This window comes from Podarcis cretensis (assembly GCF_951804945.1).
Source record: "Podarcis cretensis genome assembly, chromosome: 16".
Classification (NCBI taxonomy): domain Eukaryota; kingdom Metazoa; phylum Chordata; class Lepidosauria; order Squamata; family Lacertidae; genus Podarcis; species Podarcis cretensis.
Window position 1 is genome coordinate 4,440,010 of NC_137186.1, and position 25,048 is coordinate 4,465,057.

At 49.0% G+C, this 25,048-nt stretch overlaps 1 protein-coding gene across 2 annotated transcripts in view; it reads left to right on the plus strand.

Annotated features, from left to right (window-relative positions):
* Nucleotides 1–424: 424 nt before the first annotated feature.
* The window catches only part of PRUNE1 (prune exopolyphosphatase 1), a 34,709-nt gene continuing 10,085 nt past the window's right edge, over nucleotides 425–25,048 (plus strand). The window contains exons 1-7 of one of the 2 annotated variants that reach the window (XM_079958210.1): nucleotides 425–554; nucleotides 13,183–13,287; nucleotides 14,292–14,497; nucleotides 16,087–16,271; nucleotides 19,551–19,709; nucleotides 21,434–21,528; nucleotides 21,619–21,777. In XM_079958210.1, the coding sequence (XP_079814336.1) occupies nucleotides 516–554; nucleotides 13,183–13,287; nucleotides 14,292–14,497; nucleotides 16,087–16,271; nucleotides 19,551–19,709; nucleotides 21,434–21,528; nucleotides 21,619–21,777 (948 nt within the window). In that variant the 5' untranslated portion in view covers nucleotides 425–515. Of the gene's footprint in view, nucleotides 555–12,781; nucleotides 12,894–13,182; nucleotides 13,288–14,291; nucleotides 14,498–16,086; nucleotides 16,272–19,550; nucleotides 19,710–21,433; nucleotides 21,529–21,618; nucleotides 21,778–25,048 lie in introns of those variants that run through there. The other variant, XM_079958211.1, reaches the window with a different exon arrangement.

Genomic DNA, 25,048 nt, shown 5'->3' on the forward strand with positions numbered 1-25,048 from the left:
CGCTGGCCCTGCCGCCTGTAGTAAGTTCGAGCAACTGTCGGTACAGAGGCGGGGCGGAAGAGAGCACAAGTGCTCTTCTGCGCGTGCGCACCGTGCTCTGATTGACGTCCCGCTCCGCCTGTCAGGATCAGCCTGCGCCCCTGCGCGGTCGACGTGCCCCGCCCCTTAAAAAAAAAACACCCTGAGGGAACGACGCTCGCTTAACTGCCAAAAAAGGCGCTCGGTCGCTCGTTTGTCTCTTTGCTCTAAAATAAAACAGTAATAAATCAGAATGTTGTTGTTGTTATTGTTGTTAGTACCCCGCCCATCTGACTGGGTTGCACAAGCACGACACGATTTCCCCACATGTAGGCCCCGCGGCGATCCCCGCCCTCGATTTGTTCTCCCTCCCGGCGAAGCCGCCTGCTTGGCGGGGGAGAGGGAGCAGGCCGCGGCGGGAGAAAGAAGAGAGGGAGGAGGAGCAGCAGCAACCCTTCCCGTCCTCCTCCTCCCCCTCCGCCAGCTCCGCCTCGGACATGGAGAGCTTCCTGGGAGGCCGCAAAGCCGCCCTTCAGGTACCCGCCTCGCCATATATAGACGTAAAAATATAGGCTGCTTTTAAAAGGGACGCTCTCATGAGAGGAAATTGTGTCACCCTGGGCAGGGATGTGTGTCTGGGTGCGGAGCTGTAAATATGATGTACATGACATATACCTCATATTTACAGCATTTTTTATATATGATGTACATGACATATACCTCATATTTACAGCATTTTTTATATATGATGTACATGACATATACCTCATATTTACAGCATTTTTTATATATGATGTACATGACATATACCTCATATTTACAGCATTATATATATATATATATATATATATATATATAGGGACGCAGGTGGCGCTGTGGGTAAAAGCCTCAGCGCCTAGGGTTTGCCGATCGAAAGGTCGGCGGTTCGAATCCCTGCGGCGGGGTGCGCTCCCGCTGCTCGGTCCCAGCGCCTGCCAACCTAGCAGCTCGAAAGCACCTCCGGGTGCAAGTAGATAAATAGGGACCGCTTACCAGCGGGAAGGTAAACGGCGTTTCCGTGTGCGGCTCTGGCTCGCCAGATGCAGCTTTGTCATGCTGGCCACGTGACCCAGAAGTGTCTCCGGACAGCGCTGGCCCCTGGCCTCTTAAGTGAGATGGGCGCACAACCCCAGAGTCTGTCAAGACTGGCCCGTACGGGCAGGGGTACCTTTACCTTTACCTTATATCAATGATGATAGGGACGCAGGTGGCGCTGTGGGTTAAACCACAGAGCCTAGGACTTGCCAATCAGAAGGTCGGTGGTTCGAATCCCCGCGACGGGGTGAGCTCCCGTTACGCGGTCCCTGCTCCTGCCAAACTAGCAGTTCGAAAGCATGTCAAAGTGCAAGTAGATAAATAGGTACCGCTCCGGCGGGAAGGTAAACAGCATTTCCGTGCGCTGCTCTGGTTCGCCAGAAGCGGCTTAGTCATGCTGGCCACGTGACCCGGAAGTGTCTCCGGACAGCGCTGGCCCTCAGCCTCTTAAGTGAGATGGGCGCACAACCCCAGAGTCTGTCAAGACTGGCCTGTATGGGCAGGGGTACCTTTACCTTTACCTATATATATATATATATATATATATATATATATATATGAGAAAGAGATTATTATTATTACAATTTATTGCCTGCCCAACAATTGAAACACAATAGTAAAAAGTGTTTGAAACAGCTTAAAATTACAGAAACAAGGTGGGTCCTAAAAAGAGATTCATACATACATCCCTCCCTCCCATATTTGTGTGCATATACATTTTCCCTATTATTATATTACTGAATAGGGTTGCTATATTTCAAAAAGTGAAAACCTGGACCTTATTATTATTATTACTATTTGGCCCAAAGTTGTTGAGCTATGTCTATATCTGTTATGTATATATCTTTTTCTTGGGTAGAGTCATCATAGCGAGCCATAGTCCTCTTTTGTGTCCGTGTTTTGCTCTTCAAAATATGGCAACCCTGTTTTTCCGCACTGACCGGCAGCAGCAGCAGCAGCTTTCCAGGGTTATGCCAATGTGGGGTTGAGCCTGGGACTGTCAGCACGCACTCTGAACCCCTGAGCTACGGAGGTCTTTTGGACAGCGGATCCATATACAGTGGTGCCCTGCAAGACAAACGCCTCGCAAGACAGAAAATCCGCGAGACGAAAGGGTTTTCCGTTTTGGAGGCGCTTCGCAAAACGAATTTCCCTATGGGCTTGCTTCGCAAGACAAAATGTCTTGCAAGTTCCTGCGGGGTTTTTTTCTTTTTTGCCCCCTTTTTCTAAGCCGCTAAGCCGCTTATCAGCTGATCCTCTAAACCGATAAGTCGCTAAGCCGCTAATAGCGCTAAGCCGCTAAGCCGTCAATGGGCTTGCTTCGCAAGATGAAAAAACCGCTAGACGAAGAGAATCGCGGAACGGATTCTTTTCGTCTTGCGAGGCACCACTGTATGTCTGTAAAGTTGTGATAGGAATTTTATGGTCTTCGATATATGGTAATGTTCATAAGTGTACCAACTGAGCATGTACATAGATCAGCACAGGAAGACCGACCTGGAACCATTTTGATTCCTAAACTGAGCAAATGTTTTCTCTGCAAGGTCAAAGTGGGAAACCTCCCATTGTCTCTTTCCTCACAAATCTTGTCTTAAGGGCACATTTAAGATATGAATAGGGTGTGAGCCTGACCTGGCTCAGGAACTAATTACAGTCGCGCCTCGCAAGACGGAAAACCCGCTAGACGAAAGGGTTTTCCGTTTTGGAGGCGCTTCGCAAAACGAATTTCCCTATGGGCTTGCTTCGCAAGACGAAATGTCTTGCGAGTTCCTGCGGGTTTTCCCCCCTTTCCCCCCCCTTTTCCTAAGCCGCTAAGCCGCTAACCCCTTTCCCCCCCCCCTTTTCCTAAGCCGCTTAACAGCTGATCCGCTAAAAGCCACTAAACCGCTAATAGCACTAATCCACTAAGCTGTCAATGGGCTTGCTTCACAAGACGAAAAAACCACTAGACGAAGAGCCTCACGGAACGGATTAATTTCGTCTTGCGAGGCACCACTGTATATATCATTACAAAAGACTGGCCAGGCTCCCCAGGCAATCCAATCAAGTAACCTTCCAGACAGGAGATAAACAACAGTCACATTTCGGTTTTAAGACGCCTTTTCTGTGATGTAGGTATGATGTATCTGAGGGGTGGTCTTAGGTTACACCCCTTCTGTGATGTATGTATGATGTATCTGGGGGTGGTCTTGATCTACAGGGTGGCGATTTCAAAAGTCTTTATAAGGCCTTGCACACCATTATTCTGGGTTCCTCCTCCTCTCCTGCGGGTGAGGGGAGCACCCTGTTGCAACAGTTCAATAAAGATCAAGCTTACTAGCTGCTTTGCTTCTCAATATTCTCTGGTTGGCCTCTGTTATCTTCTCCTACCAATAGGTAACCTATGTAAGGACTCTATATGGGCTCTTGGATACCCCATAAGGGAAAAGGGCACTTTTTGTTTACAACACAGTCGTGCATTGGAAGTCAAAAGGAATCCGTTCCGGAAGTCCGTTCGACTTCCAAAACGTTCGGAAACCAAAGCGCGGCTTCTGATTGGCCCCGGAAACAATGCCGACAGCTGAAACAGATGTTCGGCTTCCGAAAAACCTTTGCAAACCGGAACACTTACTTCCGGGTTTGCTGCGTTCAGGAGTCGATTTGTTCGTCAGCTAAGCCGTTCGGGAACCAAGGTACCGCTGTATCTAAGGAGTAAACCCTACACAAATCCGTAGTGGGGTCCCTAAGATGGTTGGGTGGTGCCTTTTATGCCTCCTTCCAGTATCTCCTGCAGCCCAGCTGGTGCCAAATATTTTGCTCTGCTTTGTTTGGACCACCGATATGTAACAAAGGAAATCCTCTGTGTCGCAACACAGACAACTCTAAACACATGGCTAATAATGGTCTAACAAAATATTTGTAACACGTATTATTTCAACAATTCTTAAACAGAAAATATGTTACATTATCGCTAGCTGATGAAGAGTTACTATCAAAACAGTTCATCATCCGGAAAAACTGCTCTATGTTTGGAGCGTCCATTACTGCACGGTTACAGGACTGTGACTGTTGAAAGGATTACAGTCAGACCTCGGGTTACAGCCACTTCAGGTTGCGGTTTTTCAGGTTACGCACCCGCCAAAACCCAGAAGTACCAGAATGGGTTGTTTCTGGGTTTCGGCGGTCACACATGTGCAGAAGCGCTAAATCGTGCTTTGCGCATGCGCAGAGGTGCCAAATCGCAACCCGCGTGTGCACAGACGTGCCGCTGCAGGTTGCGAACGCTGCGGGTTGCGAACGTGCCTCCCGCACGGGTCGCATTCGCAACCCGAGCATCCACTGTATTTGCCTCTTTGATACTGATTGATTGCATTCTCTAATTTTGTTGATGCAAAATTGATTGATTTTCATTATTTGTGACTCCATTACATATTTTCTGTTTAAGAATTGTGAAATAATACGTGTGACAAATATTTTGTTAGAACATCATTAACCTTGTGTTGCCTGTGATTGTTTAGAGTTTCATTTGGACCACAGCAGCGAGGCCGAGAGCGGGGTCTTGTTATCTGGGCAACCTAGGACTTCCAGACCCGCTGCCCAAGCTTGCGCCCAGGGGAGGTCGCTTCAGTGCTACTAATGCAGTGGTTTGGCTTTGCACCCCCAGAGGTGCACTCCATTGTCTCTCGAGACAGACGGGTGCCAACAGCAAGAAGTCCACCCAAAGAGGATGGCCCTTTGTTAAGAACAGTTCCAGTTGCTTTCCGCGTCTGCAAAGGGAGTTTGCTGTTGAGATGAAGAGCGGTTCTTTGCCCGAGCGTAAGGTGAGGTTCCGACCACGTGCTCTGCACCGCGTTCTTCAAAGCAACGATTCGGTTCCGGGGAGGATTGAACCGGCCTGCGGTGGCTTTCAGAAAGCCGACAGATGTTCTAGGATTCTCCGCCATGAAGCAGCCTAGTAATTGGGAGAAGGGGTTAGAAAAGGAAAATAAGAAAAAGTTGTTGCACTGAGGGTTGTTGTTGTTTAAACTCAGAGGGTCCAAAAAAAAAGAAACGGGTGTTTTGTAAGTGTTTATAAAACTTGTTTTTCTGGTACGAACAATGAGAGGATTGTTTAAGGAGGCCCCAATCTGGTGCCCTCCAGATGTGCTGGGGTTGGAGTCACGCAACATCTGGAGGGCACCAAGTTGCTGAAAGCCGGTTTGAGGACGAATAAAATTTGTTTGAGGTTTAATTAAGCCTGCTCGTCAGACAGGGATTAGACAAATTGGTGGGGGGATCAGTCCGTTGGTGGCTTTGTCTCTGGCCACCTTGCAACCCTCCCCACCCCTTAAGCATATGTGGAACCTCAGACCAAGCAGATGAATGCGGCCCCCAAGCCTCTCTGTCCGGCCCTCAGGACTCTCCTCAGGCCACACCCCTCACCAGCCCTGCTCCACCCCTCCCTTGAGTGTTCCCGCCTGGCTGGAATGTGTCCTTGAACTCTGCTCATGCCTCTTGCTTGCCAGATGGAGGTCTGTGCGCATGTAGAAACTTCTTGACTTGTGTTTGGAAGGCAGCCAAATTTACAGAAGAGTCATGTGCATTGCTGCACTCTCTTATTTTCTGGCCCCCAGAAGGTTCTCAGTGAGAGGATGCGGCCCTCAGCCTGAAAAAGGACTGCCTGCCCTGATATACGGAAAGGCGGTACAGCATCTAAAATTGATCCAGTTAGATGGAACTTCCAGCTTCAAAGGCAGTCTATCATTAATTACTGGATGCCCAAGACAAATGGCAGGATCCAACATGTCCTGCTGGTGAGCCAGGAAGCTCAACCAGGTCAGCCCTCGGTCTGAACTACCTCTGGGGATTCTTCTTACATCCACAATTTCATGAAAGTTCAGACCTGGAAGCATTTTTCCTACGAGGAAATCGAAGAAGAAAAAATCCTAGGCATCTGAATCCATCTTTTTTTTAAAAAAAAAGATGCTCGGTGGGGGGGAGAATGAGAGTGTTTCTGAGCACATGCAAAGTGCCTTGCCAAACCTGTCATATGACCAAGTGGGGACCGCTAGTACCTGGGATTGGGACCATTGCCTTGAGCTCATGTTCAGGATAAAATCTGAGGTGAGCGGCACCTCTGTTTCCTTTTGACAATCACTGTTTTATTTGCAGTTGCCAAAATTATTTATTCCGCCCCTCCTCCCTTTGTTGGTTTGTGTAAGAAAAAAGCCATCTGCGCTGGGCGCATTGTCAAAGCATGGCATCTGAGTGCTCACAATCTCCTCTTCTGTATAGTTTATTGTGTGTATCTTCCTTTCCCCCCATTTTTAAAACATGAATCATTCTTCTCTCGTGATTGTTGAATGCAGTAACAGCACCGCAACCGGCCTTTGGCATTCAGCAGAGCCCCAGAGGCTAGGCCAGCAAAGCGTAGAGCAGGCATAGGCAAACTCGGCCCTCCAGATGTTTTGGGACTACAACTCCCATCATCCCTGACCACTGGTCCTGTTTGCTAGGGATTATGGGAGTTGTAGTCCCAAAACATCTGGAGGGCCGAGTTTGCCTATGCCTGGTGTAGAGCAAAAAGTAGCCAAGGGTGTGTACGCATCATAAAGCCCATTTGAAGGCCATGACATCTCCCAGAGAATCATGGGAACTGTAGTTTGGTAAGGGATGGCCATCTGTGACTGTGAGCCCAGTTGCTGGGAACCCCAAGGAAGGGAGAGTTCCTCTTGCGCTAGAATCCTGTTTGCTGGTTCCCAACAGGCAGCTGGTTGGCTTCTGTGAGAACAGGATGCTGGCCTGATCAGCAGCCTCTTCTTATGCTCTTAAGTTGGTGGTTATTATTACTGCCTCCTGTGGCAGGGAGTTCCATAGTTTCACTGCGCTGCGTGAAGAAATTCTCCCTTTTTATCTGTCCGGAATCTTCTACCGTTCAGTTTCATTGGGTGTTTTGAGAGAGGGAGAAAAACATCTCCCCACGCCTTGCATAAATTTGCAAAGCTTCTACCGTGTCACCTGTAATAAACATAAATCTGCCCTTATTCCCTTATGGGGGACACAAGAATCCTTTGCAGGTTCTCCATCAGTTGGAGAAAATAACAGAGGCCAACCAGAGAATATTGAGAAGCAAAGCAGCTAGTAAGCCTGATCTTTATTGAACTGTTGCAACAGGGTGCTCCCCTCTCACGCAGGAAAGGAGGAGGACCCCAAACCAAGGTGTGCCCGCCCTTATATAGATATTTTAAATTGCCCGCCCTGGAGCCCAAGACCACCCCAGAAGCATCATACATACATCACAGAAGAGGCGGTCTACAACAGAAATCTGAGTGCGTTGTTTACCTCCTGTTTGGCAGATTACCTGTTAATGGTGACTTGATCGGATACCCTGGGGAGCCTGGCCAGTCTTTTGTAATGATAAATGCTTAGTTCCTGGGCCAGGTCACAGGCTCACCCTTTTCATACACAGACATACCCTTAAGACAGGATTTGTGAAGGAAAAGACAATGGGGAGGCTTTTCCATTTTCCTTCGACCTTGTGGAGAAATCACTTGGTCAGTTTGGGAACCAAAATGGCTTCATGGCTGTTTTCCTGTGCAGCAGCAGGAAATGTTGGTTTCAGACATGTGGTTTATATATTTATGTATGTGTTTGCTTGGTACATTTATGAACATTTATTATATATATAAGACCTTAAATTTTTTATTTCATGCCTCTCTGTCGCCTTTTCTCTAAGCGGAAAAGTCCTCCCTCTGCACTCTCTCTGAATCTTGAGCAAACGCTGTCTCACTTTGCTGAAGCAGAGCTTTCTCGCTTCCCCACCAGGATCTGTCCAAACCCACCGATAGGGTGATAAATCACCTCGTGTCCTGAATCAGCAGACTTCCTGCCCCATCAGCAAATATCTGATTGCTGCTGTTTGCAGTGCACCCTCGTTTTATATAAATTCAATAAATAATAATAATAATTTTCAGACCTATCTTCCTTAGCCCGACAAACTTTAATAGTGGGAGTTTGTGTCTATGGAAATTTCCTTCCTTTTCTTTAGCTAGAGAGGTTGCTTTTAATGGGAAAATATGTATGTTTGTGGTTGATTTTGGTTTCTCTCAAGTTTTTCGTTTTTTTCCAATCTTAAGCTCAGGTCTCCACATTTATACGTCAGTTTGCAGTTAAAAAAAGAAACCTTCAGAAAAGAATATTCAGTGCTTCAGTAATAATAAAAGGTTTTGCCTAAGAGACACATGTTTGCCATTTTGCCTAAGACACACGTTTTTGCAAAGACGTGTTCCCGTTTCTCGAACTTGGGTCCCCAGCTGTTGATGGACTACAGCTCCCATCATCCCTAGCTAGCAGGACCAGTGGTCAGGGATGATGGGGGGTGTAGTCCAACGACAGCTGGGGACCCAAGTTCGAGAAACGCCATGGAACAGGCATCCAAAACACACTCACAAATTAGAACGAGCATCTAAAATGAGCTGCTTAACCCCAAATTCCTGCATTTATCTCACTGATACACATTCTCTGGGTGCATTTCTGTGAACATGACTTGGCCGAAGCACTGCATTGCAAAACCCAGAGAGCTGTTGCTACTATTTTTAATCCTGTTAGTGGTTTGTGAGTGTTATTCAATCACCAGGACTACCCAAGTGATCTTTCCACGCTTCCCTTTTTCTTCTTCTCGTGGTGGGGGCAAAGGAAAAGTTACCGACAAGAGACACTAGGTATCTGAACCCATCATCCACCACAACGGCTGCACTCCAGCGTTCGAAATTCACCAGGCGCCTTTTGCTACTGACGCCGGTCCAAATGCAACTACGGTCATACCTTGGGTTACAGCCGCTTCAGGTTGGGTTTTTTTTTTGGGTTGCGGACCGCCGAAACCCAGAAGTACCGGAACGGGTTACTTCCAGGTTTTGGCGGTCGCGCATGCGCAGAAGCGCTAAATTGCGCTTTGCGTATGCACAGAAGTGCCGAATCGCAACCCGCGTGTGAGCAGACGTGGCTTGCGAACGCTGCAGGTTGCGAACGCCCATCCTGCATGGATCATGTTTGCAACCCGAGCGTCCACTGTACGTGGAGATTTCTGGGCGCTAGGTTGGCAACCGCAGTTTAAAAACCTCTGCCTTAGTCCACGGTGCGCCTAACTTACCATATTTTTTGCTCTATAAGACTCACTTTTCCCCTCCTAAAAATTAAGGGGAAATGTGTGTGTGTCTTATGGAGCGAATGCAGGCTGAACAGCTATTCCAGAAGCCAGAACAGCAAGAGGGATTGCTGCTTTCACTGCGCAGAGATCCCTCTTGTTGTTCTGGCCTCTGAGATTCAGAATATTTTTTTTCTTGTTTTCCTCCTCCAAAAACTAGGTGCGTCTTGTGGTCTGGTGCATCTTATAGAGCAAAAAATACGGTATATATCTGAGTTTCTAACCCAGCTGCACCAGAATCTGATGTGGCTGTACCTCTGAATTCAAGGTGCGAGCAGTGGGGAAAGAGGGGGCCGTGTTCCTCGCACCCTTCCTTCAGGCTTTTTGGAGGCATCCGATTGGCCGTGGTGAGACATAAGATGCTGAACTTGTTGTTGTTGTTTGGTTGTTTAGTCGTGTCCGACTCTTCGTGACCCCCTGGACCAGAACACGCCAGGCCCTCCTGTCTTCCTTTGCCTCCCGCAGTTTGGTCAAACTCATGCTGGTAGCTTCGAGAACACTGTCCCACCATCTCGTCCTCTGTGGTCCCCTTCTCCTTGCGCCCTCCATCTTTCCCAACATCAGGGCCTTTTCCAGAGAGTCTTCTCTTCTCATGAGGTGGCCAAGGTCTTGGAGCCTCAGCTTCAGGATCTGTCCTTCCAGTGAGCACTCAGGGCTGATTTCCTTCAGAATGGAGAGGTTTGATCTTCTTGCAGTCCATGGGACTCTCAAGAGTCTCCTCCAGCACCAGAATTCAAAAGCATCCATTCTTCGGTGATCAGCCTTCTTGATGGTCCAGCTCTCACTTCCATTCATCACTACAGTACTGGGAAAACCATAGCTTTAACAATACAGACCTTTGTCGGCAAGGTGATGTTTCTACACCAGCCTATATGGGCTGCAATAATGCTGGACTAATGTGCTTTGAGAGAGAGATCGGCTTCTAAAAGGGCACCCGCTTCTCCAAGGCCCTCGAGCAATGTTCTACACAAAGTGCTGGTGCCTATCTCTCCTGTTTGATTTCTTTTTTTAAAAACCACTCTCTCCCCTCCTCGATTTTAATTTCCCTTTTTGCATCTCAACCATCTGCGGCTGTTTTCTCTGCCTCCACCTTTGCCACAGCCGCAGCTTTCAAGGCTGCTCCTGGGAGGAAATCAGTTTACCTTGGGCCAGCTTATCTCTTGGAGTGCTTTAGCAAATGGGCCGCGGCGTTTCGCAGTAGCCGGGAAACGGCGCCTGGTGCCTCTTAGGTTGTGCAGATGAGAGAAACCTTTCAAGGTCTCCCCAGCGGCCAGGAAAATGGGCTTAAACCGGGAAAGCTTCTGCAAAGCGCTTGCCAGCTTCTCAACAGCTTCTCACCCCAAATGCACCTCACAGCGGCCTTGTGTGTATTTGTGGTCGCACCTTGCAATTGTACCATTGTGGTATGTACAGTCCCCTCAGAAGATAAAGAAGGGGAATTGCCTCATTTACTTTTATTATTTATTGCACTGATATTCCAGCTTTTTCTCCAGCTACTTTAAAATGAGGCTGCATTTCAAATTGCATTTTAACCTGTATTTTAAATTGGTGTGTTTCCCCCACCCCCCCTCTTTCCCCCCTATTATGTTTTTACTGTGATTTTATTGGTGTTAGCCGCCCTGAGCCTGGCTCTGGCCGGGGAGGGCGAGGTATAAATAAAATTTATTATTATTTATAATTATTAAGGAGCTCAAGGTGGCTGACGTGGTCCTCCCTCCCCTCACTGAACCCCACAACAACTGTGAAGTGGGTTAGGCTAAGAGGGATAGTACCATATTTTTTGCTCTATAAGACAAACCAGACCACAAGACGCACCTAGCTTTCGGAGGAGGAAAACAAGAAAAAAAAATATTCTGAATCTCAGAAGCCAGAACAGCAAGAGGGATCGCTGCGCAGTGAAAGCAGCAATCCCACTTGCTGTTCTGGCTTCTGGGATAGCTGCGCAGCCTGTATTCGCTCCATATGACGCACACACATTTCCCCTTAATTTTTAGGAGGGAAAAAGTGAGTCTTATAGAGCAAAAAATACAGTAATTGGCTCACATCTGGCTTCATGGCTGAGCCTGCATTCGCTCCATGAGATGCACACACATTTCCCCTTACTTTTTAGGAGGGGAAAAAATGAGTCTTATAGAGCAAAAAATACAGTAATTGGCTCACATCTGGCTTCATGGCTGAGTGGGGCGATTGGAACCCTGGTCTCCCAGGTCCTAGTCTGACACGCTAACCCCTACACTACACGGATGAACTTCCTTTCAGTTTGTTCCCCTTTCCCCGCCTTAACTTAAGAGTGTAAGGTGCTTCGTGGCGGAGACTGGTTTGTGTTGGTGGTATTCCCATCTCTTATTTTAGACTCTGCTCTTCAGCAGGAAAGTGTCCCAGAGCAGTAAGCAATACAGCGACCGCCTTCAGATTTGACCATCTTAAAAGGCGTAACATGAAAGGAAAACAGGGATGGGAAAGGAGGAGGAAAACACAAAGACTCGGGCACTGGGGTGCCGGTAGCAACCGCAATGCACAAATGTAGATCTATGTAAATAATAAACGATAAATAATGCTTGCACAATTGGCAAAAGGTTTTGCGTTTGTAATAGGGGGGTGTCCGTGTCAGAGTTGTGACCCTTTTACAAATTATCGGTGGGGGCAGGAAGGGAAGTTGACCACAAACTTGACATGAGCCAACAGTGTGACGCGGCAGCTAAAAAAGCCAATGCAATTCTGGGCTGCATCAATAGGAGTATAGCATCTAGATCAAGGGAAGTAATAGTGCCACTGTATTCTGCTCTGGTCAGACCTCACCTGGAGTACTGTGTCCAGTTCTGGGCACCACAGTTCAAGAAGGACACTGACAAACTGGAACGTGTCCAGAGGAGGGCGACCAAAATGGTCAAAGGCCTGGAAACGATGCCTTATGAAGAACGGCTAAGGGAGCTGGGCATGTTTAGCCTGGAGAAGAGGAGGTTAAGGGGTGATATGATAGCCATGTTCAAATATATAAAAGGATGTCACATAGAGGAGGGAGAAAGGTTGTTTTCTGCTGCTCCAGAGAAGCGGACACGGAGCAATGGCTCCAAACTACAAGAAAGAAGATTCCACCTAAACATTAGGAAGAACTTCCTGACAGTAAGAGCTGTTTGACAGTGGAATTTGCTGCCAAGGAGTGTGGTGGAGTCTCCTTCTTTGGAGGTCTTTAAGCAGAGGCTTGACAACCATATGTCAGGAGTGCTCTGATGGTGTTTCCTGCTTGGCAGGGGGTTGGACTCGATGGCCCTTGTGGTCTCTTCCAACTCTATGATTCGATGATTTGATGAACTGTAGCACACTCCTCACAAAGGTGCAGCACCCACCAATCTTACCAAACTACAGTTCCCAGGATTCTTTTGAGAGGTGTGTGTTTTCAATGCCTGGTGTGATAGCGGCCTTAACCCCTGAGTTTTCACAACCGAGTGGGAGATTTTAACCCTGCCCTCGCTAACGGGAGATCGAACCTTGTCCTAGCACCCAGCGCTGAAAGGCTACAACTTTCGTTGTAGGTCCTCAAGGTCCTCCCCTTTGCCCCCGAAACCACAGGCGCTCTCGTCCTCCAGAAACCATCTTCCTTCCGAGGAGCAGGCCTGTGGCTACACGGGCTTCTCTGGGCGTAAGTACAGCGCTGGCTGGCAAATGGTAAACCCAGGTCTCTCGTTCCTGGGCTTGATCCATAAGGCACCCGTTCGTCTCCATTTGCAAAATGTGTAGACGTAGGAAGCAGCCTTGAGTTGGACCCTTCTTCCATCTAGCTCAGGCTTGTCCGCACGGACTGGCAGCATCTCTCCAGGGTTTCAGGCAGGAGTCTCCCAGCCCCACCTGGGAATGGATCTTCTCCAGGGAAAGCAGTTGCTCAACCTCTGCGTTTCCTCTCCCATTTCCCCTTTGTTTTTATTTGGTAGGATCACGTCCGGAGGAACCAGGAGGTCCACGTGGTGATGGGGAACGAGGCCTGCGACCTGGACTCCATGGTGTCCGCTTTGGCCCTCGCTTACTTCTTTGCAAAGGTCGGTCTTCCGCTTCCACCCTTTGGAGCAATTTCCCTTTGCCCCTTTGAAGAGCCCTCTTTGCTGCCTTTCCACGGTTAGTTCCGCAGTTCTGCGTTTGCCTGCGAGGCTGGCGTGGAGCGATGAGGTCATCACCATGTGGCATCTCTGGGCTCAGAGTGCTCTGAAATGGATTTGGTGTGGATTGTATAAGAAAAGACTGAGAACGGGGAGGGACGTTGCCCCTGAGCCGCTCAACATTTTCTTTCTTCCTTTTTTAAAAAATATATTTTTTTAAAAAATCATTTTATTGAACATGTAACAAGACAAGACAGCAATTCAACAAAAGGAAAAGTAAATACAGTGGTACCGCGGATTACAGACCCTTCACTACAGGTTACAGACTCTGCTAACCCAGAAATTGTACCTTGGGTTAAGAACTTTGCTTCAGGATGAGAACAGAAATCACGTGGCAGCAGCGGGAGGCCCCATTAGCTAAAGTGGTACCTCAGGTTAAGAACAGTTTCAGGTTAAAAATGGACCTCTGGAACGAATTAAGTTCTTAATCCGAGGTACCACTGTAACACAATTGAGTATGGTCAGGTATAAGGGAGAAGACAAAAGATATATATATATCTTTTGTGTGTGTTATATATATATAACACACACACACACATATAAAACATGATCTGTTTATGCCTTATCTTGGAATATTTCTTAATTGCCTCTTTTGCACAGGTTCTTTGTAATACTTTTCTTTATACCTTTCGTCTCCTTGCTTTATACCCCAACACTTCCTGATCTATGATCTATGTACCTTTGTGACTGATGCCGGGCTTTGCCCGTGCAGTTTTTGGCCTGTTTTTATATCCTTAAGGACTAGAAACCTGCTTGTTTCCTCCCCACAAAATGAGAGTTTGAGGGCATCCAATTCCGCAGTTGCTCAAAGACGTCAGCAAGGCTGAGCAACTTTATCCGTGTAACAAACACCTGGATTTTAATGTGCCTTTCATTGCGCCCCGCAGACCGCCACAGACTCAAAGGCAGCCTTCATCCCGGTCCTGAACATCCCCCGCTCAGAATTCCCTCTGCGCACAGAGAGCACTTTCCTCCTCAAAGAGCAGCGCATCGCGGAGAGTTCGCTCGTCTTCCGGGACGAGATTGACCTTGCCACCCTGCACCAGGCAGGCCTCCTTTTGCTGACGCTGGTTGACCACCACGTCCTGCCGAGGTCAGTGGAGAGGGTTGTTGTTGTTGTTGTTTAGTCATTTAGTTGTGTCCGACTCTTCGTGACCCCCAGGACCAGAGCATGCCAGGCACTCCTATCTTCCACTGCCTCCCGCAGTTTGGTCAAACTCATCCTGGTAGCTTCGAGAACACTGTCCAACCATCTCGTCCTCTGTCGTCCCCTTCTCCTTGTGCCCTCCATCTTCCCCAACATCAGGGTCTTTTCCAGGGAGTCTTCTCTTCTCCTGAGGTGGCCAAAGTCCTGGAGCCTCAGCTTCAGGATCTGTCCTTCCAGTGAGCACTCAGGGCTGATTTCCTTCAGAATGGAGAGTTTGGATCTTCTTGCAGTCCATGGGACTCTCAAGAGTCTCCTCCAGCACCAGAATTCAAAAGCATCCATTCTTTGGCGATCAGCCTTCTTTATGGTCCAGCTCTCACTTCTGGGAAAACCATAGCTTTAACTGTTTTTTAACTATTACTTTGTCGGCAAGGTGATGTTTCTGCTTTTTAAGATGCTGTCTAGGTAGGGGAGAGGGTAGGGGACCCAAAGGACTTGGATGTGAGAGTAGAGTCTCTTGAGCTGGGGTCGCCAGCCTTTTTTAGGCCCGTATGGGTGCTTTAGCATTTTTGAACATCACCCCGAGTTTGTCGCTTCTCCATCCCCTTTGCCCAGATCAGCACCCCACAAGAGACAGAAAGAGAAAGGGCGTGTGCGCACACACGCACACACACATCACTTTTCCAAGGGATCTGGGTAAAATCTGGAGCCGGTAGAATTAATCGGATGCCTTGAAAAGCACATAGAGCTGAAGGAGGAATTGAGAAAGAGTGTCACTCTTCCAACTACCTCCTTCAGCAGTATGTGATTTTGGTGGCCAAGGGGATGGTGACGGAGCTCAGAGGCTTTGTGGGCACCAGGGAAACCCCATGGGTGTCCCCCAGCCCCTATGCTTAAAGGTAAAGGGACGCCTGACCACTAGGTCCAGTCGCGGATGACTCTGGGGTTGGGGCGCTCATCTCGCTTTACTGGCCGAGGGAGCTGGCATACAGCTTCCGGGTCATGTGGCCAGCATGACTAAGCCGCTTCTGGCGAACCAGAGCAGCGCACAGAAACGCCGCTTCCCTTCCCGCCGGGGTGGTACCTATTTATCTACTTGCAGTTTGACGTGCTTTTGAACTGCTAGGTTGGCAGGAGCAAGGACTGAGCAACGGGAGCTCACCTCGTCACGGGGATTCGAACCGCCGACCTTCTGATCGGCAAGCCCTAGGCTCTGTGGTTTATACCACAGCACCACCCGCACCTAGAACAACTGAATTGGCCAACAGACCCACACATGATGGTTTGGGGATAGATGCAGTTGCAGCACATGGACACTAGGGGAGCTTGGGCCTGGCCCCTCCCTCAGCAAACACTTCCCTCTACTGGCCGTGTGGTGCACCTGCAAGCGAGCCTGGTGGCGCCCTGGCTGTGACTCAAGCGCTGAGCCACGTTCTCAGAACGGGATGCGCAGCGAGCGAAGCTGAAATGTCTTCCAGCATCTGCTCATGCTTCGGTGCATATATTGACACTGCTACATCTCACCTGTTTTGCAGTGGGGATGCGGCGCTGGAGGAGGCGGTTGTTGAGGTGATCGACCACCGGCCCCTGGAGCGGGAGCGGGGCCCTCCCTGCAGAGTCACGGCAGAGCTGGTGGGTTCGTGCGCCACGCTGGTGACGGAGAGGATCCTGCAGAGCCCGGCGCAGGTTTTGGACAGGCAGACAGCAGCTCTCTTGCACGGTGAGGACTAGCGGCTTGCAGCGACATGAGGGGAAGTGGTTGCTTGCTAAAAAAACAACAACCCGCAGGCAAATGCTGGCAGGTGGGGAATCCGTAGCCCTGCAGAGCAGCGGTGGGCAACATGGCACCCTCTAGATTTTTTGGGCTCCCTCCATCAAAGAGTATTGGATAAATTCATGGCAGAGAAGGCTGACAGTGGATTCTAGCCAAGATGGCTTCGCTCTGCCTCTATGGTCTGGGTCAGTAATGCTTCTGAATACGTGTTGCTGGAAACTGCAGGACGGCAGAGAGCTCAGGTCTTCCTTTCGCCGTCTGTTTGGCCGTTGGCTTGATCCGGCAGAGGTTTCTGTTCTTTTTATTATTATTTAATTTTTTTTATTAAAATAATTCAACATTTATACATACATATTACAGATATACAAACAAACATACATTTCATACAATCCTTAAAAATATTCCTACATAAAGGTAAAGGTAAAGGTACCCCTGCCCGTACGGGCCAGTCTTGCCAGACTCTGGGGTTGTGCGCCCATCTCACTTAAGAGGCCAGGGGCCAGTGCTGTCCGGAGACACTTCCGGGTCACGTGGCCAGCGTGACATCGCTGCTCTGGCCAGAGCCAGAGCCAGAGCCAGAGCCGCACACGGAAACGCCGTTTACCTTCCCGCTGGTAAGCGGTCCCTATTTATCTACTTGCACCCGGAGGTGCTTTCGAACTGCTAGGTTGGCAGGCGCTGGGACCGAATGACGGCAGCGCACCCCGCCGCAGGGATTCGAACCGCCGACCTTTCGATCGGCAAGCCCTAGGCGCTGAGGCTTTAACCCACAGCGCCACCTGCGTCCCTTATATTCCTACATACCCACATTCAATCCCACACATACAATCCCACACATACCGTATTTTTCGTTCCATAAGACGCACTTTTTTCATCCTAAAAAGTAAGGAGAAATGTTTGTGCGTCTTATGAAGTGAATGCATGGTCCCTGGAGCCGAATTTCCCAGGGGCAAAAAGCAGATCATCCTTTTTTTTTTGGAAAGAGGGAAGTGGGTGTTGAAACAAAGCCGCTGATCGTTTGCAATCGGGGAGTGAGATAAGGGATGCTAGAGACAAAGGAGGCTGCCTGGGAGCGGGGAGGTAAAGACAGCAAACTTGCAAGGGGGGGGGGGACAGGAAGACTACAGCAGTAAGGAGAGAAATTAGAAGAAAAGGAGGAGCAAAAAACTGCTCCAGCTAAGGAAAAGACACTAAGGCAAACAAGAGGGAAGGGTGTGTTGAAAGGAAACAGCTGATCAGTGGGATCAGAAGAGAGATATGGGACGCTAGCGGAGGCTGCCTGGGAGGGGGCAAGTAAAAGCCCATGGATCCTCAGGATTTTTGTATTGGGTCACCCCAAATTCACCATCAGATCACATGTCTGTGGTCACAGCATGAACCACAAAAATCATACACCCACTGTTTCGTTCAGAATTTCTTCTTCTTGTTGTTTTCCTCCTCTAAAAACTAGGTGCGTCTTATGGAGCGAAAAATCCGGTACTTCCTTTTCCCCCCACCTTCCCTCACCAAACCCTGTGCTAAACTTCCAATCTACTCAATTGCAGTTTCTTTCCATTTCTATTACTTTCTTTCACACACTATGAAACCAACTTTCTACTTCTTTCTACACATTGTTATCCATATTATTTGATATTTTAATATTTATAGCGGAACGTGTTTATTCTAATAGGAGTTCTGGTTTTTCAATATGATTTTGCAAATATTCTTTAAACACCTTCCAGTCCTTGTCTATCTTCTCCTTTGAGATCCTTCCAATTTCTCCCATTGTTCTGGACATATTGTAATACTCCAATAATTTGGCAGGCCCCTCTGTTTTTGTCGGTATTATACCACTTTTCCAATTTTCGCAGTCAGTAGCCTTGCTGCTACTGTTGCATATACGGCAGAGGTTTCTGATGTTCTGACAAATTTCTTCCGCATCCATAGTTCTAGTTAAGGCATCCATCTTTGGAGCTGGACAGAATTCTTCTTCGGAGACCAATCCTTCGCAGCCTTGGTAAAAGGTAAAGGTAAAGGGACCCCTGACTATAAGGTCCAGTTGTGGCTGACTCTGGGGTTGCGGCGCTCATTTCGCTCTATAGGCCGAGGGAGCTGGTGTACACCTTCCGGGTCATGTGGCCAGCAGGACTAAGCCACTTCTGGCAAACCAGAGCCGCACACGGAAACGCCATCTACCTTCCCGCCGGAATGGTACCTATTTATCTACTTGCACTTTGACGTGCTTTTGAACTGCTAGGTTGGCAGGAGCAGGGACCGAGCAGCGGGAGCTCACCCCGTCACGGGGATTCGAACCGCCAACCTTCTGATCAGCAAGTCCTAGGCTCTGTGGTTTAACCCACAGCGCCACCCACGTCCCTAGTGGGACCCAGCCTTGGTAGCTTGCTACTAAATCAGCAAGCGAATGATATCCTCTGATATCTTCTAACCCAGGGGTTCCCTAAGTGGTTGTTTCCGCTCCCTGGGGGCCCCAGTAGAATTACCTAGGGGTCACTAAGAAGCAATGGGGAGGCATGGGGTTGCTGGAAGTGTCACTGGCTCCCATCACTGCATCAGTTTTGCTGCGTAAGTTAAACTGAATAGTTCTAACCGGGTTTTGAATAAATGCACAATTGATTGTTTTGAATTTTGTTGTGCTACTCTCCTCCCTAGTGGGTTGTGCAAACCACTATTCTGCATAAAGCTTTTGAATAGGGATGGGTAGGGGGTAGAACTGGGACGCGGGTGGTGCTGTGGTCTAAACCACTGAGCCTAGGGCTTGCCGATCAGAAGGTTGGCGGTTCGTATCCCCACAACAGGGTGAGCTCCCGTTGCTCAGTCCCTGCTCCTGCCAACCTAGCAGTTCGAAAGCACGTCAAAGTGCAAGTAGATAAATAGGTACCACTCTGGCGGGAAGGGAAATGGCGTTTCCGTGCGCTGCTCTGGTTTGCCAGAAGTGGCTTAGTCATGCTGGCCACATGACCCGGAAGGTGTACGCCGGCTCCCTCGGCCAATAAAGCGAGATGAGCGCCACAACCCCAGAGTTGGCCACGACTGGACCTAATGGTCAGGGGTCCCTTTACTTTTACCTTTAGGGGGTAGAACCAAGGAGGGGAGGTTGGCCCCCCAAAGTTTGGGAACCACAGTTCTCACCCTTCTCGTCTTTCAAACCTGCAAACGTAAAAGATTCATTCCGTATTACACTGTCGTGTGTCGGCTCTAGATCCTGGTTCTTCCTTGACTCTGCAGGCACGATCGTTCTGGACTGTGTCAACATGTCCCCCGAAGCTGGCAAAGTGACCCCGAAGGACACCCATTACGCTTCCCTTTTGGAGTCAAAGTTCCCCGATCTGCCCTCGAGATGCATCATCTTTGAAGCCCTGCAGAGGGCCAAGTTTGATGTCTCAGGTATGAGCCGTCCTCCGTCCCCCTTAGTCTTGCCTCGTAAAGGATATTTGAGAGCTGGAACGGTTGAGAAAAGGGCAACCAAAACTATTGGGGGCGGGGGGAGTGGGGCAACTCCCTTATAAGAAAAGGTAAAATACATGCTTGAGGCTATTTTTAATTTAGAGGAAAAGCAAGTAAGGAGGAACAGGGTAAGAGGTGAATAAGATGATGCATTGTGCTGGGACCGTGGATGGGGGGAAAAGGTTTCTCTCCCTCTCTTGTAAAAGTAAAACTTGAAGCTGAATATTGGGTGATTGAAGGCAAGTGAAACGAAGCCCTTCTTTGTGCCAGAGCAGAGTTAAACTCTGGAACTCCCTCCCACTGCTGGAGGCAGGGTGCTTCTGAACACAGTGGTACCTCTGGATGCGAATGGGATCCGTTCCAGAGCCCCGTTTACATCCTGAAGCGAACGCAACCCACGTCTGCGGGTCACGATTTGCCGCTTCCGCGCATGCGCATGGCATCATTTCGAGCGTATGCACGAGCGGCAAAACCTGGAAGTAACGCACTCCGTTACTTCCGGGTCGCCGTGGAGCGCAACCCGAAAATATTCATCCCGAAGCTACATAAACCCAAGGTATGACTGTACAGTGGCACCGCTGGTTGCGAACGGGATCCGTTTTGGAGGCCCGTTCGCAACATGAAAAGAGCGCAACCCGCAGCAGCACGTCTGCGGGTTGAAATTCGCCGCTTCTGCGCATGACATCATTTTGCGCTTCTGCGCATGCGCGAGCGGCGAAACCCGGAAGTAACCCTTTGCGGTACTTCCGGGTTGCTGCAGGACATAACCTGAAAGAACGTAACATGAAGCGGACGTAACATGAGGTATGACTGTACCATTTCTTAGGAATCACAGGCGGGGTGAGCACTTTCGAACTCAGGTCCCGCCTAGGGGCTTCCCATCAAAGCATCCAGCTGCCCCAACAAGAACGGGAATGCTGGATTAAGTGGGCCATTGACCTGGTCCAGCTAGAGAGCTCATCTGATGGAACCTGCAGGTTCTTGGGGCATTTTGGGCCATTGTGGGAACGGGATGCTGAGCTACCGTATTTTTCGCTCCATAGGACGCACTTTCTCCCCTCCAAAAATTAAGGGGAAATGGTTGTGCGTCCTATGGAGCGAATGCAGGCTCCTTGGCTTCAGCGAAAGCAACGTGAAGCCTCCAAAGCGCAGAGGGAGCGCTCCCTCCACGCTCCGGAGGCTATGCATTGCTTTCGCTGAAGCCTGGAGAGCGAGAGGGGTCGGTGTGCACCAGACTCTCCTGGCTTCAGTGAAAGGAACCCAAAGCCTTCAGAGCACAGTGCAAGTTCCCTCTGCACTCCGAAGGCTTCAGGTGGCTATCCCTGAAGCCTTAAGGGCACAGTGGGAACTCGCGCTGCGCTCCGAAGGCTTCGGGTTCCTTTTTCCGAAGCCAGGAGAGTCAGACTCTCCTGGCTTCAGCAGAGAGGGAGAGCTGCACAGCGCCCCTTCAGTCAAGCGGGAGGAGAAATGGAAGGGGCTCCGTTTCTCCTGCCGCTTGGCTGAAGGGGCGCTGAGCAGAGAGGGGGAGAATTTTTTTTCTTCTTGTTCTCCCCCTCTAAAACAAGGTGTGTCCTATGGTCGGGTGCGTCCTATAGAGCGAAAAATACAGTAGATGGGCCGCTGGCCTGATCCAGGAAAACTCTTCTTATGTTTTTATGACCCAGGACTCACCACAGACCAGATGCTGAGGAAGGACCTCAAGGCCCTCTCTGGGGAAAATGCTGTGATTGCGCTCAGCGCCGTATACATGAACCTACAGGTGAGCACAGGAAGGGGCCAGAAACCATCTCAGGTGTGTTCCTGTGTTCCTTCCTCCTTGTCTTTTCTCACGATCCTCCTCTCCACTCAGGTCTTCCTGCGCCGTCCCAGTTTGGAGCAGGAGCTGTCTGCCTTCTGCCGACAGAGGAGCTACGACGCCTTGCTTGCCATGACCATCTCCTTCAACGAGCAAAACGTGCCTTTCAGGCAACTCGCCGTGTACACCCAGCGCCTGGAACTCCAGGCAGCGGTGAGTTCGAATGGCGCCCTGTCGGGATGAGAGAAAAAATAGCGAGTCCTTCCCTAGAAAACACAACAGGTTGCTGCAAGGGGCCTTGTGGTTGATTTCCAGGATATTGGACCCCGCAAAGCATTGGTTAGAAATAGCCCCCACCCTTTTCTCAGTGACAGGCTGGTCACATTTATTTCTGAACTCCTGTGCCTTTAAACTAGGGGTGTTTAAAGAGGGAGAGATTTCCATCCCCTCCGGCATTAGTTGCAGTCGCCGCCGTTTCCATTTTGCTGCAGTCCGGCTCCTGCTAAAACCTATCTGTTTTGGCCAAGACTAATATACCGTATTTTTGTTTTTAGAGGAGGAAAACAAGGAAAAAAATATTCTGAACGAAATGGTGGATGTATGATTTTTGTGGTTCATGCTGTGGCCACAGACATGTGATTTGACAGTGAGTTTGGGGTAGCCCAATGCAAGAATCCTGAGGATCCATGTGTTTGATGTATCATAGTATTTCAATATTCTTTTGGAAGCCGCCCAGAGTGGCTGGGGAGGCCCAGCCAGATGGGCGGGGTATAAATAATAAATTATTATTATTATTATTATTTATTATTATCCATGCTTTGTAACCATGTTTTTGTGCCATTGTGGCCCCACGCAACAGTGGATGCGTGATTTTTTTGGTGCAGGTTGTAGCCATGGACATTCAGTGTGATCTGATGGTGAATTTGGGGTGACCCAATGTAAAAATCCTGAGGATCCATGGGCTTTTACCTCTCCCCTCCCAGGCAGCCTCCTTTATCTCTAGTGTCCCTTCTCTCCCTCCCGATCGCTTACTGATCAGCTGCTTCCTTTCAACACTCCCTTCCCTCTTGTTTGCCTTAGTGTTTTTTCCTTAGCTGGAGCAGTTTTTTGCTCCTCCTTTTCTTCTAATTTCTCTCCTCATTGCTTTAGTCTTCCTGTCTCCTCTCCTTGCAAGTTCGCTGTCTTTACCTCCCCCGTCCCAGGCAGCCTCCTTTATTGCTAGAGTCCCTTATCGATTGTGGAATGAATTGTGGAATGTTGGGAGGACAGATAAAACGAATTCCTTCTTCACTCAGCACGCTGTTGAACTATGGAACTCGCTGCCACAGGAGGCAATGATGGCTTTAGAAAAGGGTTAGGAACATTCGTGGAGGGGAAGGCTATTAGCTGCAATAGCTCCACGGTTCTGCCTCCACGTCGGAGGCAGGAATGCTTCTAAATGCTAGTTGCTGGAAACAACAGAAAGGGAGGGTGGCTCTTGTTCTCAGGTCCTGCGTCAAGGTTTCCTTTTGGGGCATTTTGCTGGCCAGTGTGTAATGTCATTATGTAATGTTCATGGACTGAAATGTATGACAAGAGTGAACTCTGCTCATATTCACTTGCGTGATTTCTGTTCCTCGCCTCGGGCGAACATGTAGAATTGCAGCAGTTTCGGACAGAGCTCTCTGTCTTCCACGCTGGTGGGACAAATGTTAGAGAGGTCCATTCAGGCTTTCCCAGCTTGATCTTTTGCACTGCAACTCCCATGCAGCTGCGCTGGTGGAGGCTGATGGGAATTGTAGTCCAGCTGGGGTAAGACCACATCGTTTATCTGCTCTTTTGACAGGATAGATATACTCAATACCGAAGACTACACGTTTTTGTCTGAAGTAATGGATAGGGGATTTTTATTTACTTAATAGAGGCTGCTGTATCTTGCCTGGGGAAATTCATAATGTTGTGTTCATTCTGGCATTTCCGAAAAAAATAATTTCGGTTTTACATCGTTTTATTGGGGGTTTGTGCGATGTTATTATTTTTTATACGTGTTAAAATAACTTCGATTTGCTTGGGGCATTTAGAAATGAATGTTTGTTCACGGTGCATGTAGTTTTTACGTGGGTCTGCGTCGGCGTGCGTTGATCTTAACTCGAACGCCTTTCGTACGGATCCACCCTCCTTTTCTGAACCTCTTTACGATGGTGTAAACACTAGATGCACACAAGCATGCGAAATCAGGCCTCCCAATTGATCCGTGCCGGGGTAACCTGCAGCTGAACCCCTGGCCCGTTTCCAAAACCCCACCCACTCCACAAACCCCCTCCGCTTTGGCCCCACCTGCTGCCAATACATTAACCCTCCCCAAGGGAACAACATTCACCCCTCCCCTGGATCTGAACTGTTTGGAACTCCCCCCTTGCAAAATTGGCCACCGGTCCGAAAACCACCTTTCTCTTCCAGAGTTCGAAGTCGAGACCTGCAAGGTTTCTATGCGCGAACAAAAAAAATCCCTGCTATTTTGATTGAGTCCTTTGTCCATTTCCTGGTCTCCCTTCCTCCCCGTCAGCTCTCACACTACGTTTCCACGGTGCACCAAAGCCTCCACACCATATCCTCTGCCTGCTTCTCCCCAGATCTTCCCAGTTGCCATAGCTGGGGGTGTGTGGGGCAGGAGAGACAGTCCTTATTCATCCATCCATCCATCGGTCCGTCTGGAGATAAGGGAGCCTTGCTTGGCTGATTTCCAAGGCAAGGGGGAGGGATGTTTACGCAGGCGAGTGGGTCCCCCACCCCTCTGCTAAAGCAGTCGTCATTCATTAACCACGGTCAAAGGTTTCTGAGATCACCAGCTAACTAAGTGGGGGGACGTTCAGTGCGCAGGAGAAAGCCCTGTCATGCTCGCGGTTGTCACACCACATTTCCCCTGGCCTGCCTGACGGAAGGTAAGTGGGGTCTCTGGGGAGGGTCTTCTTCTTTACACCCCCCACTTTCCTCTGTCCTCTGCCCCACTCCCCATCTTTGAGTGACGGGGGGTATCCTTCTCAGCCCTGCATTAATTCGGTTCTGTATTGATTCGATTGCTTTCTTTTCTGCACAGGCAGAGCTTTAAGAAGGAAGGGTGTTAACGGATTCCATTTTCTCCTTCCTTCCTTTCTTCCTCCCTGCCAGTATTTAAAAAGCTCGTTTGTGTCTTCTGGCAGGAATCTAAAGGCGCCTCCTTTTTTAACCACCCTGAATGCATTTGCTCAGTGCCGATATGCCGCTGTGTCCAATAGGGCTCAGGATAAATTTTCTCTCCTGCACAACCTACTACTAATGTTTATTATTATTGTTATTATTACACGCATGTTTACAAACCTGCAACCTGTATTTCAATACAAAAATATATGGCAGCGTGGTAAAAATCTAGGAGACTATACCACTCCCTTATTATTATTATTTTAAAAGATCAAACCCCCAGTCCTCAGCATTTTCAAAGGGCTTCATTTTTTCCAAAGTGCCTCGA